The sequence below is a fragment of the Colius striatus genome, chromosome 10, assembly GCF_028858725.1.
Source record: "Colius striatus isolate bColStr4 chromosome 10, bColStr4.1.hap1, whole genome shotgun sequence".
Lineage (NCBI taxonomy): Eukaryota > Metazoa > Chordata > Aves > Coliiformes > Coliidae > Colius > Colius striatus.
The window spans coordinates 26,543,862-26,563,401 of NC_084768.1; the positions used below are offsets into that span (position 1 = coordinate 26,543,862).

General features: G+C 43.3%; 1 protein-coding gene across 1 annotated transcript in view; it reads right to left on the bottom strand.

Moving 5' to 3' along the window:
* Positions 1-16,705, bottom strand: part of RNF11 (ring finger protein 11) — a 31,379-nt gene extending 14,674 nt beyond the window's left edge. Inside the window, exon 1 of the mRNA XM_062003965.1 lies at positions 16,041-16,705. Coding sequence (XP_061859949.1) covers positions 16,041-16,163 — 123 coding nt within the window. The 5' untranslated portion in view covers positions 16,164-16,705. The remainder of the gene's footprint in view (positions 1-16,040) is intronic.
* Positions 16,706-19,540: the final 2,835 nt, after the last annotated feature.

Genomic DNA, 19,540 nt, shown 5'->3' on the forward strand with positions numbered 1-19,540 from the left:
TTTACATTGAAATTGGCTTTCTGAAGGAAAACTTCATGTTTCCACAATGGATTCATCCTGCTGACGGCAAGTATCAGACAGTAAGATCTACAAATGCTGCCACTACTACCCCTGTAGCATACTTAGTAAGGTTTTCAAACACTACCAGGGATGCAGTACTTAAGCACCTACTTGAATGCTTGCCTGAATTAAGGCTCAGGCTGCTAGAAAATCTCAGAAGAACAGAAAACTGTTTGAGAGGAGGGACATGAAAACAGAGAGGTCATTTTTCTGAATATGGACTGACTGGTTGGAAGACAAAGCCCCATTTCACCCCAACACATGCATGAGAGAGCAGCTGCAAAGCCTGGAGATCTCCAGCCTGAGCTCATCCATACGACACGAGGCATCTTTCATGTTGTGTGAAACACATCAGAAATCCCCAACACCTAATACAGATAGGATGCAGTTTCAGGGCTGGAGATGAGCAGATCACATGGAAATGTAAAGGTTATCTGTGCAAATTGAAAAGTACTAACTTCCCAAGAACATTACCCGTGACTTTCAAATATTCCCAATTTAGAAACATGGGTACAAAGAAACCTCTCGGGCCCTGCACTGAAGCATCACTCTACCAAGGGTGAGGTATGTGCTTCTTGCACAGTCAGAAATTAAATCCCGATGTCATGTTTTCTCCTGCATTAATGTTTAGCGTGGAATAACCATATCCTATTACAATCCATATGATCATCAGTTTAAGTTTTGCCAGTTTATACACATGCAGACAATTGGAATGGAGTGACACTGAGCTTTGAGGTGGTAGATCTGGAATCATTCAGTACATTATCACATAAAAAAAATACATGCAGCCACAACAAAACAGCTACCAATAAAAGCTTGGGAGTTTCCTAGCTTGAATTTATGACATTTAATCTAGAATATGTCTTGTTACCTTGGGAGTCATTAGGGTGTAACTACAGAGGTAACTAATAGCTAGCTAGGCGAGAAAAGTAGATCCTTGCTCAGATTTTGCCTCCATAAGCAGAAATATCATCACTTAATTACTACAGAAGTATTTTAGTTCTCTTTGTAGACTTTTCAGCTCGCTGTACAGTCCCAGAAAGGATATCTCTCAGTTGCATCTCAGGCAGTGGGTGCAGCAGAGCAGCCGGAGAACCTGATAGCATTCTGTGTCACTTGTCCAAGTCCAATGACCTATGGGACTAAACTCACTTTGTCTCCCCACACACCACTGCAGTTTAGCAAAGTCAGAGAAGGTGCTTCCCTGAGGACACTGAAATATGTGCTGAGTAATCTCTGAACCAATAGTCAAGGTAACAAGATGAGTCTTTTCCTGGGGTTTTTTTGGGAGACTTCCTTTCCTATAGACAGGTCTCCATTGCAGTAAAGACACAAGTAGAAATTACTGCAGTAAACACTTCTGTGTTCTTTCATTTGTTGTTTGGAATCAGACAGTAGAAGCAGAAATAAACCAATTGTTTTGGGAGATGGGCAGCTCTAGATCCTTCCTTGGGGGCAGAAATGGGTTGGGCATAGTTTTCTCCATGAACTTTGGCAAAAACAAGGCCGATGTTCATCAAATGAAATCTGCTGAAAGCCATACAGTGAGTTCCCTATGGGGCAATTTCAGAGTGGCAGATCAGGTTGAAGAAAATTTCTCTGCTCCACTGAAGCTTTGAACAGAAATGAGCCTTGAAAAGTCCTGATTTTCTTTTTTTTTTTTTAAATATCATTTCCCATAACACTGTGTTCCCAGTGAGATCCTCAGCATTGTTTTACTAACTATGGACAAGAAATACTTTGTTTTTCGGGAAAACCAAGTTGCTTGACTATCACATCCACTAACAAACAAAATAAAAATAGAAGCATTAGCCTAGAAAAATAAAGGCTGAAAAGGATACAGGACTGATCTCTAAATAAATCAGGAGAGTAGACATTAGAAAAACAACTACAGATCTGTTGGGGACAAGAACAACAGGTGCAGGTTTGCCATAAATAATCTAGAATTGCCAAGTAGCTTCTTGAGCCTTAGTTCTCAGTTGATCAAAGGAGATTCCCTGTAGGAGTAGTAAGGACAAAGGTTGACCAGTATTTTGCAAAAATCATATTATCTACAGAAAATAACTTCACTGAGCATATGCACAACATATGCATATATCCCCTTGTTCACAGACACCACAACACAGTCCAATTCACACCCTTACTAATAAACAATTTCCAACACTGTACCAAACAGGGCTCTTAACTAAACTAACATCATCCATGATGCAGTGTAACAACTAGCAATAATGCTTGACATATTTAACTCAAAGCTAATTTAAATGCAATACAGAAGATAACACTCTTTAAATCTGAGCCTCATTTTGTTGAAGCTATTATAAATGTCTGCAGACACTGCCACGTCCACCTAGAAGACACTAACAAAATGAAAGCTTTAAAAGTGAGAAAATAACTTTTTTGACAACATCATTTTCCATTAGCAATTCTAGTCTTTGCTGGGTTTCTGATAGCCCATTGCTGGAAAACACCTATGGTGGAAGTGCAGAGGTTCCTGGCCAAACTCTCCTGCAGCACAATCTACAGGTAGAGGCAGGAGTGAAAGCAGGGCTAAAAAAGACAACTTTAAAAAGTTTATTGTTCTGACCATATGCTAGCTGGAAGTTTTAGCGCACTGTTATCTCCAGCTTTACAAACTCACTTGTGCTGCTTTAGTAGCACTGGGCAGCCACACGACTGACCAGGATTTGGCCTGTGGCAAGCAAAACGTAAGGTCACCAGTGAACAAGTATAGGTGGGATTATTGCACTCTATGTTGATAGGTTGGCACTTTATTGCTGGAACACATTCTGCATCTCAGATGTAAAAAAAAACCCTGCTATTCAGTTTGATGTGTTACTTGAGTCTTTTTAAGGGAGAAAGGGCAATAGGTATTGGTCTAATTTAAATAGTTACGTTGGGACCAGATGAAATGAGTTACTGTATTTCACTGAAACCTGGCCAGCCTATTTGGGGGAAATAAAAAACGAAAACCCAAGGAAACATTAATGGTAGACAGCAAGTAGTCTCATTCTCAGAAAACAACTTCTACAGCTTTGCAGCACCCCACAGCCTCAACAATGTGCTGAACTGTTTGTTTACCAGTGACAGACAAGGAAGAGTGTTCCTCCCTGCCTCAGCAGCCCCATATCTCTCTGAATTTGGTAGGTCTCCAAGTCAAAAATTAAGCTTGACATGACTTAGGTTATGAGATCCAAAAAAAAAAAAGAGAGAGATGTTAGAGGTGGTATTTACTGCTTGTATTCAGCACTACTGGTTCTGAATTCACATAAACAGGAAGGTACTGAGCAACAGGGTTCAAGCAATGTAAGAGCACTGGCCTCTCCTGAGGGACACCAAACTTAGAATTAAGGAGTCACAGGGCAGCCCAGCTGAGGTGGCCAGCTTAGCTTCTGCTCTTGCACATTGACGTAATTTCTTAATTCTAAACATTTTAAACAACAGGGAGGCTGTTTCATTAAAAGCCACATACACTGGCAGCCCTCACATACATATGCACAAAGGTAATCAAACTCCCAACAGCAGTGACAAAGCTTGCCAAGTTATGTTCAGACTTTGGAAACCATCCATGAAGTCATAACTGGAAGGCTTGTGTGAGGAAAGAGTCAGAGCAGCATCCCACAATGCAGATGAATGATGCTACTGTAGTTGGTTGTGTCCCAAGGGATATCACCGTCTGTTGTGCAACATAACAGGCTCTGAAAGTCTTTACCCATTCCTGTACTTAGCAAATGTACTCATGAACTGTTAGGTAACATTAATGAAGCTTCTTTAAAAAGAAAATAGTGATGAAAAGCATCCAAGTGCCTTTAATGGCAGTTGCAATAGACAGATTTTTCTTCTTCTATTATGCTTTATTGCTTGGGTTTTGTGCTGGGGGTTTTTTGTTGGGTTTTTTTGTTTTAAACCATAAAGATCACATTTAAGAAAAACAAAATTAAGGCTTTGTACACATTAGAGATTTGTCCTGAAGAAGCAAAATCCCTCCAACTGAAATCAGTGCCCCACCAAAGCTACAAGTGGCACCTTTAGATTGCATTGCATATACAGACCATTCCTAAATACACTCATTGCCCAAGTCATTATCAGATATTCATTCTGTGTATGCTCTGATATTTAGTTAAATCCAAGTATATCCTTAATTTCAACATGAAGGAGCCAAAACTCCTCTAATACTTGGTGGTAACAGCACATATCTAATACCTGACACCTCGAGAGCTTTCCAGAGATGTCACAAAAAAAACCACAGTATACAGATAGCAAAGAGCATGGATAAACCCAGTCTCCACCAGCAAGTCGGTTTGGTTCACCAGTTTAACAGGAGGAAAAATGAGAGCAAGAGAACCCATTTCAGACACTTGAAGGGTATGAGCTGATTGATTGAAGGATCAGGTATGCACCAAAGCCACCTACAGTGACTACACAGCACAATGCTGCAAGTAAAAAATGTGAGGGAAGAGCAAAGCAATCCTTTTTGGCAGCTGCTGATGGTTAGATCCCACCTCCTTGTACCAGAAATGTGGACATACACACCACCAATGATGAGGCATGCAACATTTTCGCCTGGTTTCAGCTCATGGTGCACTGAACACAGAGAGAGCCTCCTGAGCCTCTCATTTGGCCTTGGCTGCCTTCACTCCCAAGCAGTGTCTGTCAAAGCCATTACTATAAGTGCTGGAGCACAATCCAGCCCCAAATCGAGTTAAATGAATGCAGATGCTACTCTCCCCATGTGCCACCCCAACACAGGAGCAAGGACGGGTTCCACTGTCACTGATCCCTGGTGTGCTAAAGGCCCCAGGAGAGGACTATGTTGGTGTCATTATGCAGTAACACTCTCTTTCTATGTCCCTAAGTACCCTTCTCTCCCCAGAAAAGCTACAGAAGCCCAAATAGCTCAAGCTGCTGACACACTGACTCAGAAGAAATCCCTTGTATTTAAAAAGATGCTTCATGCTGACAAAGTGATGGACAAATTTTCCTCAGTCTACAGTACTCCATCCTTTGACTTGTTACCCTGAGGTGGAAACATTTGCTGGATCCCTCAACACCAACAACCTGATTGCTAGTATCTGTTACATGGTTGTTACTACCATTTTCCTAGTTTTTGCTTTCCAATTAAAAACAACAAAACAAACCACCATGACAGCAGTGCTGCTTGAAGGAACCTCCATCTGCATGATCTGATCAGAGCAAAGACTATATTGACCCTTGGATATCATGTTCAGAGTCCACTGCCAGTACGAAGGTATGATCCAATTCAATCATTCACCAAAAGGCAATTGGTCATTATTTAGACACAGCACATTGAGGAGATAGAGACATGAAGCCCTGTATATTACAGGTGGGAGTTTGGAATGCTGGCCTTCTCCACACTGGAATCCAGATAGCAGCATGTGCGTGCATAATATATTTAATAGACTCAAGAAAAAGAGGAAGGCTAAAATACTCTCCCTTCCTACCTCATCCTAAAACTACAGCTCTTCTCAGTTTATCAGCTCACAGTAGGTGACAGCTGCATAAAGACACTTCAGGAGAAGCTATATATAGCGTGAAGTGAACTTTTCCCCAGGAAGCTCTAGATCTAGGTCATCTCGCTTCTTCTGGAAGGTAGGAAAAAACAGGTTACTCATTGAACGAGAACACAGTTTATAGAGAAAAACAAAGAGTACTTGGAGCATGAAATTGTGTGGATAGTGTTTCTAATTTCCCAGAGGATTTTTAAAATTAAACTCATTAGTCATTAAACACTGCCTCTCTGAATACCTGACTCCATCTACTGCAAATCGAGAAAACCCGAATGTTTACAAACGAAATGGGCATTCTTTGGTGAACTTGCTTTCAGTAGTTGAGACACACAGGAAAAAGACATACAGCTTCAATTCTTAGAAATTCTAGAGTTAGCTTAAATTCAGATGTAACATAAAATCTCTCCTTGCACCTCATTTTTGGTTCCTCTAGATGACTGTCTAGAGAATTATATAAAACCTGCAGAGCTCCAGGTGAGTTATTGCATCAATGCACCCCAGCTGATGAAGTGCCACACTACCACTTCCAACCCAGGGCAGAGTGGGAGAGCACCTGAGCATCTCACTGAGGTTTGCCAAAGGCCATCATCTAACTTAATCCAGGTGCTGGAGGGTACCTGGCCATCACAGCCACTGCAGCTAATGATGCCATTAGCTAAACAGCTGTGCCTCTATGAGGGCAGACAGAGTTTTCTTGGTTCAGGACAGACCTTAGAGTAACACATGCACTGCTTCTTCCTAGTTTCTGATTTGCAGATTTGAAACAATTGTCAAGTAGAGGTGTGGACTTGCACTCTCAGTTTAGTGACTACAGACAGGATTCTGTTAGCTCTTGTGACCACTGGAAAAAGAGCCCATACAGACTCAGAGACTAAGAAATGACAAAGCACTAACCTGGGAAAGACTTAATTTAAACTAAGTATGTTTGCTTGAATTTTGAAAGTGATGTTTCCTTCCAAGAAGAGCAATACACATTCAAGGCGGCCACACACCACAGGACAATTTGCAAATGCCTCGAGGTCTCCAAATATATATAGATATAACATCAGAGAACTCTGAAGCAGACACTAAAGCAATGACCTAGTCATATTTCATAAGATCAATTGAAGATCTATGGATGCAACTGCAATACATAATACTAAACAGAAAACAACCAAGAGAAATCCCCAAGCATCAGAGCTGGCAATGGCAATTAAGTACTATGACAGAACACAGTTTAAAGGTGTTAAAACCTAAGTATCAGTGTCTTAACTAAATCCATATTTAGAGCAACAGATTGCTCATCTGAGTCTTTTATACAGTTTCCACTGAATACAGCAGTTAACTGCTTGCTGTGAAGCAACAGTACAGACCAGACCAGTTTAGCAGTTTGGTACCTGTGTAGTGGAGCAATGCTTGCACCTGTTTGCTCAATACCTGCAAGAAATAACTTCTCTTTCCAAACATAAAATCAAATGTATTCAGGCAAAACAAATACTGGCCTTAATCTATACTGTGAAATTCCACTGTGTCTGAATTACAGATCTGACAACCACGTTAATAAAAATGCCATGATTAATGTTCAGTGCCCTGAACAAACTCTGTATCTGAGTTTAATTACAACGATGAATAAAAGTCAGACACGGGCATCGTCCCAGAGTAGTCATGCATTATACTGTCCCATAGATACTGGAATAATGGAATCTGATGCACTTTGATCTCTTAGATAAGTCTCTTGCAGCTGTGAAACAGAAAGGGCAAGAGCAGCCAGCCTCATCCAATTCTGCAACGTTCACACACTGAGTCATAAGAGATTTGTATCCCCCGCTGCCAAGATGCATCTTATGGGAATAAAGTCAGATAAATATTGCTCCATTTCCTTCTGGCTAGAGCTTGCATACAAATCTTCAGACGAGCCATCCAGAGTGACAGTAGTGAGGACTATAGGGAAATCTTACAGTCTCTACACAACTACTGTCCAAGTATATATACTTATGTTATAGATCTATTTCTGGGTTATATTTTAGTCTGAGATTTTTAAGCAGCTTTGCCATGCAAGAGTTTAGATGCTGTCAAGTAGCTGGTAAATTAAATGAGTTTAATTGTGGTTGCAGGAGAGCAGATTCTTTGCTTTTGTCCAAAACCAGCACTGCCTGATTGTTTGCTTACCAATGAGTAGTCACGTGGCTTCATTACATTTTATTAGTCATAAACCAGGCGTTTCCTTAATGCTTCTAGGACCTCCCTTAGTAGTCCAAACTCTAATGGTGTGTGGGCTAGCTACAATCCTGAGCTCTGGAAAATAGCATTGTCAGCCAGCTGAGATTTGTCTTTGAATGAGGATGAAGTTGTCTCTGCATGGGCATTTGGCCTTGGAGTCCAGCGAACCACACACAAGGGCTGCTTCTGAACTATGACTCTAGAAATACAAATTGTTCCAAGTGGAAAAAAAGCAGAGAGGACACAGAGGGCTTTCCAGTGTCCAAAAAAACACAATTGAGGTAAACAGGTTTTAGTATTGCAGGGATAACAGTCTGCACATTCATCACTGTGCACTGGGGTAAGGGAGGAACTGAATCTCCTGAGTCACAGTTTCTCTCATTCCTCCCACAGTTTCAGTCCTCCTCCAGGCATCTCAGGTCTACTAAACTAAACCAGTGGCTGAAAAATGGGCAGGATAAGAACAGCCCAAAACTCACGGCAGCGTTTGGCGTTTGGCAGGACGGTGTGCACGCGCGCAGGTGCCCGAAGCAGCGAGCGAGTGTGCGTCTGCGTTCTGTTCTGGGGCATCAGCAGAAACACTCGATGCCACAACCCAGCTGGTTGTGATTTGGCTGACGCAACCACAGTTGAAAGGACGGTTCTTTTATCTCCTCCTCCTGCCGTGGCTGCACACAGCTGCTGTTTGTGCATGTCGCTGCGCGTGGATCGCGCCACAGCAGCTTTTATGTCACCAGCATTCTGACTTTCTACTTTGCTGTTGAGAAACAGAGCGGCTGGCAGATTCCTTGGGAAGGCTGGTAAATAAAACAGCCACTCTCTAGAACTGCTTGGTCTCTTGGAAATGGTTTCATTAGTTCATAGAGAAGTCATGGTTGATTTGTCACGGTCCGTTCCACAGATCATTATCTCTTCAAAACATAAAACTAATTCATTTTCCGTGGTTCAGAAACCAAAGTCCAGATGTACGGCCAGCTGCTGATCACTGGAATGAACCAGTGCTACATATGGGAAACAGGAGAGCTTCCTAAACACATGGTGGTCCTAGATTTTGGGGAGGGCAGTATTGCTTGTTTGGGTTGGCTTGCCCAAAAGAATGCAGAGTCTCCCAGTGTAACAAAGATTTATCATCCCGATTGGGCAAGATTTCTCATTACCATCTCCATGGCCTCTTCATTCCTCTCAACTGAGCATCTGAAACACAGGTTTACAAATAAATGCTGAACTATCAGATTCCAAACAGATTTTAGGACACTTATCTACTGCCTTAAACAGATCATCTGATCAAGCTCTCCCTACAGCAGCAGGTTTGTCATAAGTTCCTGCAGAAGATTGTTTCATAACAGAGAAATACTGTTTTGTTAAAATCAAATTATCACAGAACAGTTTACAAACATTAAATCACCAGCCATGCCTGCACTAAAGATGAAGTTTATTGCTCCTTTACTCGTCATTTTACAGTGCAGAAACTAAAACAGAGACTTTGGTTAAAGTCCAAAGTGCAGTTTTACCCAGCAAGAACCTACACACCAAATCTAGCTCTGGTGGGAGCGGTCGCCACTGTGGCTGCTCCCCAAGAGGCTGGCAGAACAACAAGACAACATCTTCTACAAAAATACATCCTCCCTTCAGGAAGAAAGGCATATCTTCACTGCTGAGCCCTTCACAATGTCAGGGGAAATCTTTCTTGCAGTCTAAATCAAGACTGAAGCTTGCTTTGCCTTTTAGAGTCAAAGAACAGTGACTCTTCATTTTTTTTCCCTGAAGAGGTTTTACTCTAACTCAGCCATGACATACCTAAAAACCTGATCATTTTGTAACTCTCTGGTCTCTTAGGAACTGTGTCATTAGCACATAGAAAACTCATGGCTGATTTGCTTTAGTCTATTCTACAGACCATTGCCCCTTCAAAATACAAATATGTTTCTCTGGCTGTCTATGGGAAGCAATCAGGAGGACAAGTACAAAGACTGGGGGGCATAAGTCTGTCACAAACAAGTGGTGTTATTTTTAGTTTCTCAACCTTACACCTCACAACCAGTTTAACTACACCATTAACAGGGTTTGCAGAAGTGCTCATTAAACTGAGCTTCTTTCCTCTCTTAAGTGATGAACATAGGAACATAGGAAGACAGGGATGGGCCTTGTGGAGCATCTTGATCCAGCTTAAGACATTTCTTGCAGAAACCCACATAAAACAGCAAGCAGTAATCCATCAAATGTGATTATAAACTACTATCTTCAAAATTCCTCTTGGAAAGTCCTCTGGCTGGAATAGTTAGGGACAGATTTGACCAACTGCTGGTTCAACAACAGCAAGTCTAGAAACTGGCTCAAATTTTCATCACAGAAAGACGGTAACACAAAGAACTCTAACACTGACATATACTTCCCATTTGCTCTAGCCACGTGCACCACATTTATAACCAACTGGAACTAAAAATCTATTTAAAGCAGGCAAAGGGCTACAATATACAGCCAATATTCCTTAAAATATTCATTTAAAGCAGTCTATGAATGGGCATTTTCAAAGTTACTTAATTCTGTGATACCATCTGCTATCCTCTATTTTCAAGTTTGCCTTCCTTCCTCTTTTCTCCCTCTACCCCCCAGCTTTTTTCACTAGCAAAATGCAAGACAGTACAGATCAGCCAGCCTGGCAGGCTAAGCTGAAACCAGTAGGCATTAGGACAGGAAATGCAGGTGCACAGTTTTTTTTAACTGTCATCTATAAAGGAAGTTCAACTTAGCACTGATTACCAGCAATACAATGCCTTAGACAACTTGTGAAGTTCTTCAGATGTGGAAGGAGTAAGACACACAGAGTTCACTAATGGAATAATCCTGAGTGCTCTTGTAATGATATTCATAATATGTATATTTAATTATTGTCTGGATAAACTAACTAGATATCCCCATACAAATGTTTTTTAAAAAGGTTTATTATTATTTTGCACATACAAATCATTTCCCAGAACTGCACCATAAGCTATGGAAGGCTTAGAGATTTTCTGAACTCAGTCACTTGAATTGTATCACAGCCATTTATCAGGGGTGACCTAGTACTTGATGCTTGGTCTTTCACACAGAGATTATTCCAGAATACTACAATAGCACTTGTTCATTTCTGAGAATGAGTTACACAACGTACCTTAAGCAATCATATTCTTTCAAAGTTAAAGAAAACATGACTGGTTTATTCTACCATTTTTTATGCATGCAGCAAACTCTTAACTTCAGCTCCTCTGTCACTTTGTCTCCTCACTGAAGCTGATATCCACTGCTGCCAGAAGAAACTAACCAGCAACATACCAACTATGAGACATTCCTCTTTGAAGCCCTTTCAGGTTTCCACCAGACTGAGGAATTGTGGACTGGAGAGGTATTTAAGTTCACATCTACAAATGCAACTGTAATTCATCACCACATCACACGTCATCACCAAGATGTGGAGGACAAGCAGGGAAAAGGGCAAGGCCTGCCCAGGTGATTTTTAAATATACTCTTTTCTCTTACATGAAAGTAAACTTACTAGTTGGTTTGCTTTTTTCATGGATAGCTTTCCATATATAATGTTTTCCCATTGCATCTTTCCTTCTCTTAAGCTGTTCCAACACATAACAACAGTTCTAACTTTATACAATCACTTAATGTTAAACCCACTATATACTACCATGGTCATCCTCCTTGTACAATACAAGTAATCACAGATGATCTCATTTGTAGCCCCAGAGAATTTTGTATGGATGGTTCCACAAATCAGTGCAACTCCTAAATCAGAATTGATACAGTTTGCTATTTTTAGTGATATGAAATAATATGCCTTTGGAAAGACAGCATCAGAACACCAATGTAATATATTACTTAAGTCATCACGAGAGCATAATAAAAGTTTTGTTTCTCTGTTGAGCAAAACACACTCAACACATGCATCCACAGGGACAAGTTTCACACAGAAATGCAGTCAACTATTTGAAGAAAATGTTCTGACTGTGGAAACTTGGATAAGTCTTGGATAAGCAACGCTCCAGGGCTGCAGCTACTGCATCGTGCTCAGGCTGATGGGATCCTGGAAAGTGACTTACTAGGGACTTATGACACTCATCTCAGGCTCCACCTCCCTGAACTGGGGATGGCTGGAACAAAGCACAACAAAATGGATGGAGACAAGGGTACAATGCATACAGGTGACACATAATTAACAGAGGACACCCAGCAACCTCAGTTTATGAGAAGCCATGAGACATCCTGAATTGTGCTTTCAAAACCTGCTGTCCCCAAAAGCTTTTGGAAGATAATGGGAGCACAACATGGCGTTGAGCTGATGTTTGTGATCTCTCATCTCATTTTGTGCCTACAGCCTAATAAAAGCAGTATGCAGATCAAAAGGTTTCAAACTAATCTCTCCAAATAAAAAATAAAACCCACTAGATCCATTGAAACATTTTATCTGGGCCTGTTAAGATAAGACAGGGTGGTACTGAGTACCAGAGCATGCTTTGTAGCTCTTTAGGTAAAGAGCTAAAATATGTTATTAGTCAATGTGCCACAGTAACATAACAAACCTGCTTTTTTGAGTTCAGAATCAATATTAAGAACTTGCACTTGTTTCTCATGCTTTTAGCTTATTCATTCAGCAAGAGATGTACACCTTTTTTAGAAGACTACAGTGTATTTTCAGAAACTTACTGAGAAAAGATGTAAAATATCCTCTACTTTCCAAAGTTTAACAAATTGGCAAATTATTTCCTGCTATTTAAGAACAGAAATGGCAGACAAGGATTAAGAAAATGGGCACGATCTGTTCTGCAAAATAGTCTTTAAGACCTACTAAAGTAAGAGAAACTGGAAAAAACAGTGAACTTGTATGGAAAACCAGCAGAAGGCATATTGCCAACAGATGGTAAAGAAGTCATACACAGAAAAGGAAGACAAACTTAAAAGCATACTCAATTTTGAGGGCTTGAGATAAAACAAAAACCAAAGCTAACTTCCCCAATAAGAGATTCTCCGGTTAAAAATGGAGTTGCATGTGCTTAGTACTTAGAAAAAATAGTTGTAAATTCTGGGTTCTAAAATGGAGGCATCCAAACTCAGTGTTTATGAAAATGTTAGTCCACTCTTGAAATCACTTCCTTTCCCTTGACCACATAGACATACTCTTTTTTGTGTGTGTGTGATTTAATTACTCCCCATGTTAGCTGTTAAGCCTGATGCATTGGAAAACGTCAGATGCTTTAATGGACCACTTTCTCATTAAGTCAGCAACTTGTTTAAGAAGATGCTTTCTCACTGAAGCCTTTCTGCTGTAGCTTATAGCACACACTGCTACAGAAACCGAGACCAGAGACCAGTATGTGAGAGCCTCTGAATGGCAGTTACACTCCCCATTACTTTATGTGTCTATACTGCCAATCCAATTCTCAATCTCCCTTCTGGAAGTAGGATTTCACTTAACTGGTTCAATAGCACTCACTGGTAAAAGAAATTGAACATGCAATACTGAAATAATTATTGGGGGCATATTTTGCAGTTACAAATCAACAGCTAAATAAAATCATGGCTTAACAAGATCCTTGTAAGGGTGCTCATAGCACCGTTCTGTTAGAACACAGAAAGTATTTTAACAGACATAGTTTGATACAAATGTGTATCTTAACTAAACAAGTTTCCTTCTCCTAGTTTGCATACCTTGCAAGAGTTACTTCAGGAAGTTGAGACATGATTGCTGCAAACCCCAGAGAAGCAAATATAACACATTTTATTCTCTTCTAAAGTATGTCCATTTTACAGTTGAAATTTCAGTAGTTAGCTTGTATATTGTTCATGTCCCCAGTTTTTTGCACAATTAGTTGCCACAAACAAGTTTTCCAATACATTTCATCCTCTTCCTTGCTTTCCTTCCTAATGTCTATATATTATACACACTCTAATTCCGGTTAAGATACTGTGAAAGAAGGAATTACCACAAACAAGGACAAAACTCCTAAATTCCCATTTGTAACACTGAATCCAAACTGCCACTCAAAAGTTAAAATGAGTGGTGACCTACCTACTGCTACCAGAACAGCAACAACGGAGCCAAAAGAATTGTTGACGTTTGGAGTTTGGCTCATGCATCTTGTAAACCTCAAAGAATTAAAAATCATAAATGTCCTCCACCTCCAAGCACAAGTGTTGCATAATATCATAGGTAAGGCCTTTTCTAGCTAAAATACAGAAAAGTCACAAACCACAGCGGTTTAAAATCTGTGGAAAGAGTAGCTTTGGATTCTGACTATACTAGAAACAAAATGCTACCTTAAGGTGAAGCTTTGGGAATCGCTAGGATCAGCAGAGGGGCTTTCAGGACAGCCAGCAATGTTCAAGCCAGCCAAGCGCCCGTGGGCACATCACCAGATGCTACGCAGCTCTATTCAAGCGAGCAAAGTTTCACTTTGAATACACTTATTTGATACTAGACTTCTTTATTAGGCATCATTTACTTTACTGTCTACTGCGTTCTCAGTCAACCATCCACATTTATGAACAAGAAGTTCTTCGTCAAGACCAAATTGTACACGGAAACCCACATGAGAAAGCCTGTGTAAGGCACATATTGGATTCGTGACTCTCGCAAGAGCTGACAGGTTGTGTTCAAAGGAAAAAAAAGCACCAAAACCTCCACAAGTCTTCCTAAAGTCACAGATTTAAATGCAATAAATAGCACAGCAGTGAAACTTTGTATGTTGACCTGACAAAAATACAATGCATTCCTAGACCACATGGACAATTCAGGCTTAGTTTAGAACAACACAACCTTTAAAAAAAAACAACTTAATCTGCCACCAAGCACTTTCTATTCACTGGACTTCAGCAGACATGGCTCAGAGAAAAAAAAATCACCACATCATGAAATGTATTCTAATGCTAAGCTTCTGCACTCAGACAAAACCAATAGGCACATGCTCTGCCAAGCAACACCAGCAACTGCTTCACCACATCAGCAAGGACAGCTTACAGGCTCCTCTTCAACACAGGGCTTCCTATCAGGGCTGTAATTCTTGAACTTGTTAAAGCATTTCTAGATTACACGTCTGCCTGCTTAAATACTTCCTGCAATTTTGTTAATTGTATGTCAAGGTCTGCAACTATTGGATGACTCCCATCCTAGAAAACACAGGTCTCAAGTCACCCTCCAGAATTTGTGTCTCAGCTGTCACTTCTGTGGACTTCTCTGGAATATATCCTACTCTCTCGGATAGGAAAATGCTTTTAAAACTGGAATAAAATGTGCAGCTATACTACTTGGGGTGGTTTTCCTTCATTTTTTAGCACTGTACAACCGTTTACTGTAAGTGGCTTGTTTAAGGCAATATACATTGCTATATATGGGGATGGAGATCACAGGGAGCAGACAAGTGCAACCCCAAGTTCAGCTTCCTCTTTCCGCAGCCAAGAGCGGGGCTTTCACATTAACGCCATCACCACCCTACATCAGCGTTATCCTCTGCTCTGACGAAAGCGATAAAATACCCGGCCTTTTTTTATTTTTCCTCCCCTCTGATACGTCATCAAGATGACGACGAAAATTAACAGATTTCTCTCAGAGACATTAAAAAAAAAGATAAATTGGACAATGGGAAACACTTCCCCGCCGGTGCCCCACACAATCAAGGGAAATAGGATCCGCTGCGCTGGGGGAGTTATCTCCAGGGGATCAGATGCTGCTAAAAATAAGGGAGCGGAGCGCGGGCGCTTGCGAACGCGCCCGGACAAAGCCCGCGCAGTGCACGCGCCCGCGGTCCCCGTCCCGGAGCGTCACCCGAGCAGCGCAACGCCAGACGGTGATGTCACCGCGGGACGGCAACAAAGGACGCGGCAGCGGCCGGACGGCGCCTGCCCTCATCCTCCTCCGGGACCCCGCGGCCGCCCCCCGCCGCCGCGACCGGCCCGCCCGACACTCCCCGCCGGAACCTCGCCTCCTGTCTGCCCAGAAGCCCGCGCTGTGAGACTGGAAGAGACAAAGCGGCTTCCCCACTCCCCGGTACGCGTGAGCGGAAAGGGAGAGGTTCGGGCGGCCGCCCAGACCAGGAGCGGCGGCGGGTGCGGGCGTCTGCGGCGGCCCCCTGCCCGGCCCTCAGGACGAGCGGCCTGGCGGCAGCCCCGCACTCCCCTCCTCACCCCCTGCCCCGGCGTCCCGCCGCCTCCCGCGACTCGCCCTGCTCCCTCCGGCCTCCGCTCGCCGCCGTGTTGCCTCCCCACCCCCTCCCCTACCTGATATGGCGGCGGCGGCTCCTGATCCGGCTCAGCTCCGTCCCCGTAGCTGGCTCTGTCCGACTGGGACTCGTGGAGCAGCGAGATGTCATCGGAGGTGGGGGACTTGAGGCAATTCCCCATCTTCCCCGCGGGGAGCCGGGCTCCCCCTCCGCCGCCTCCTCCTCAGGGACGGGCCGCCAGCCCCCGCCGGCGGCGGTTCCGCGCCCTCAGCCTCCCCGCTGCAGCGCGCAGCCCGCAGCCGCCCCGCCGGGGAGGCTCATGCCAGCCCCGGCCCTAAGCGGCTTAGCGGCTGCCCGGCCGCCTCCCGCTTCGTTCCGCAGCCGCGCCGACCCCCGCGCCGGGGGGACGGCAGGACCGGCCTCCCACCCCCCGGAGGGGCGGCGTGGGGGGCAAGGGGGCTCCGGTGGGGTGCGCCCGCCCCGCGGCAGCCCGGCGCTGTTCTGCTTCCTGGTCACCAGCTCCCTGCGCACTGGGCTTTGTCGCACAAGGCGCCCTGACTCCTCCTCTCACTCCTCCCCGCCAGGACAGGTTATCGGCAGCGAGGTCCCGCTCGGCCGGCCCCGGCCCCGCGGCGGGGAGTGAGCCCTTGCCCGCCCCCGGGGGGACGAGGCAAAGCGGGAAGGGGGGAGGTGACGGGGAACCGTCCGTCTGCAGCTGCTTCTGGGACCGTGGGCTCCCCCCGGCCCCCAAAATGGTGGGTGCCGTTTTGCTCCGCCTCCGGAGCGCTTTGTTTTTGTTTGCTTTCCGGGCATGGCGGCGCGGCGGGGGCGGGCAGGCCGCTCCGGCGGCCGTGGGGCTCCGGCCTCTGCGCCTGCTGCGGGAACGCCGCTCCGCCTGGACGTGTTTGCTGTGAGGCCAAAGACCCCTCTCCAGCGTGGGTGGTTTCTCAGGGAGGATCAGCGGTTCCTGTGGCCCTTACGGCTGACGTTACTCGAGGGGCACAGCTGGTAGTTGTAGGGGCAGGGCCTTAAACCCCGAATATGCAGCAAACAGAAAAGCAACACTTGGATCAATCTCATGTTTCTGAAGGAAACCATTTAGGCTTTTTATGTAATAAGCAGATACTATGATAAACTGTGTATTTAGGTCCTTTATTCATACTTGGGTGTGAGTATAGATAAGTGTATATATATATGTAAATGCAAATTGGAAGAGTGAATGCCTCCCTTTCCCTGCATTGGTGTGCTCGTGCAGACCCACACAGAAGTGAACACTGACTTGACAGGACAGTTCCTCAAGATCCCTCCTTGGCTTTCAGGTTCAGACCATGGACTATATTTAAAAATACAACGTTTTTTATTATTCTTTTAAAGTGAAGCAGATTCAGTGCGGGGGAGAACAGCTAGAAAGCATGGTCTATATGCAATGCATCATTGCCAGTGTTTTCCACACATCTCTGCTGATCCCTGTCAGTCCTGGTTTGCACTAGAACTTCCACCTTGGGTCTAAGTATCTACAGACTTGTTGTCCATACTGATGTATTTGACTGTACAACCTTTACTTAAGCATTTAAGAGGTCTTGTGGTGGACACCTCAGCCTGGGAACAGACTTTTTGCTGATTATCCATATGAGTTCTTCCTTGAAGATTTCATTTCATTTCATTGCTGTTGAGGAGTTTTGTTTTGCTGCTTGTCAATGGATAACCTGAAGAGCCCCAGTGTAAAATCTGTAGCAATAGAAGAGTTATTTCTGGTATTGATGGGGTTCAAACACAGTTCTAGGCTTAAGAAACTGAGAATATTAATGCTTCACGAATTGTGAGCGTTGCTCATGATGGAGAGGCTTTGCAATGGAGTACTGTAAATAATAATGACTTGTACATGACTTGGTCATTTGGGTGTTTATCTTATGAGTAAGCTGACTTCGTTTAATAGGAGAATTAGGCAAGCAGTTGTTGGAGAGGATCCAGAGAACCATTGCCTCACCCAAGCATGATTTCAAGGTTAAAGCAATGTCAGAGCTGTCTGCTCCAAGAAACTTGTGGTGAGGCCCCAGCTCAGTTAACTGATATTTTGAATTGCACAGTGGCAATGTCAAGAACAAGATTACTAGCAACTATTAAGACTTATGCAGCTGTCGTTCCATGGTTTACTCTCTCAGTGAAGCTTTAGCCTGTGCCATCAGTGTTGCTCTGTGCTGCAGTTTGCCTTGCAGCCCTCATCCTGTACACTGTGCAGGACCTGTGGTGTCTCCCCACTGACTGGCATGCCAAGATTTCCTTTCTTTGGAAATAAGAATGCAATCATGGATCTCTAACCTCATCCTGGACATACTGTGGAGTCCCACAGTATAGATGCGGCATTTTTTTACCTTGAGGCCTGTCTCCAAAAGGAATAACTGCTAAGGTTAGTGAAAACTTTCCCAATAGTAGATAGAGGATGCTCCAAATCTGGGCTCCATTCAGAAGATGCAGACTTGTCAAATGCCAGAGAAATATATTCTTTTCGTGATGGACTCAGAGAGACCAAAGAGGAAGCAGAAGTTTGCATTTAGCATTGCAACATGGCAGGCTCTGCACACCTGAATGAGGAAGAACTATTACTAGTAGTTACTGGCTTCTTCAGAGTAAGGATAGGTTAAGCTGTTTGTTTTTCTGAGCCACTCACTCCCGTTATGTCAGGTAGGTGGTCAATAATGGCTTTGCACCACCAGCTCAAAACTTGTACAGTGGTCCAGGAGGTGGGGAATGGAAAAATTCTTGTGATCACAAATATTTTCTTTTAATATCCCTGCATATGCTGGAGTGTGGCTGTGAGGCTATTCCTTTTGCTGATGCAATTTCTGCAGTTGGGCACAAGAAATCAGCTGAAGAGCTTTTCAAGGTAGAGATTGGTTGTTCGTATTGCTCAGTAACCATCTGAGGGGAGTCTTTTGTCCAGAGAACACATGAGCTGTTTTCAGTATTTTTTAGTATTAAGTTGCAGAAAACTGAACAGACCTGTCAGATTTCACTGTACCTGCTTCCTATCAATAGTATTTCTAAGAACAAGAGCTGCTTAGAAGAATCTTCTTTTGTGGAAGTAGACAGAGAGCTGATCCTTGCACATGCAGAATTGTAGATGTGACTGTGGAGCAAATAGAATATAGATCAGAACAAAACAGACCCCTGTTTACAAAGTATTCATACTGTAAGTAAGAGATCCCTGTTCCATACAGATTTGGAGGCTCACAAGTAGGTTTTGTATGTTCTCTTTATTTTTTTTTTCTGAGATGATGTGATTTACAAGTACAGTTTCTCTGTTCCAGAAGAACCATAGGACAGTTTAACCAATTGTTTCAGTTCTCTCTGTTTTTTACTTCCCCTGCTTAGTTTGAGGAACAAGTAATTATCAGACTAGTTTTTCTAGAGCCTTAAAATGACCCTATAGATGGAAGAAAGGGCCATGTACTGACTTAGGGCTGCATCAATATTACTGGTAGAAAAGATGAATGCAAATACAAAAGCTTGTATGTGACTAGTATCAACACAGAACTGTCAGCCTAAGTCAATGAAACT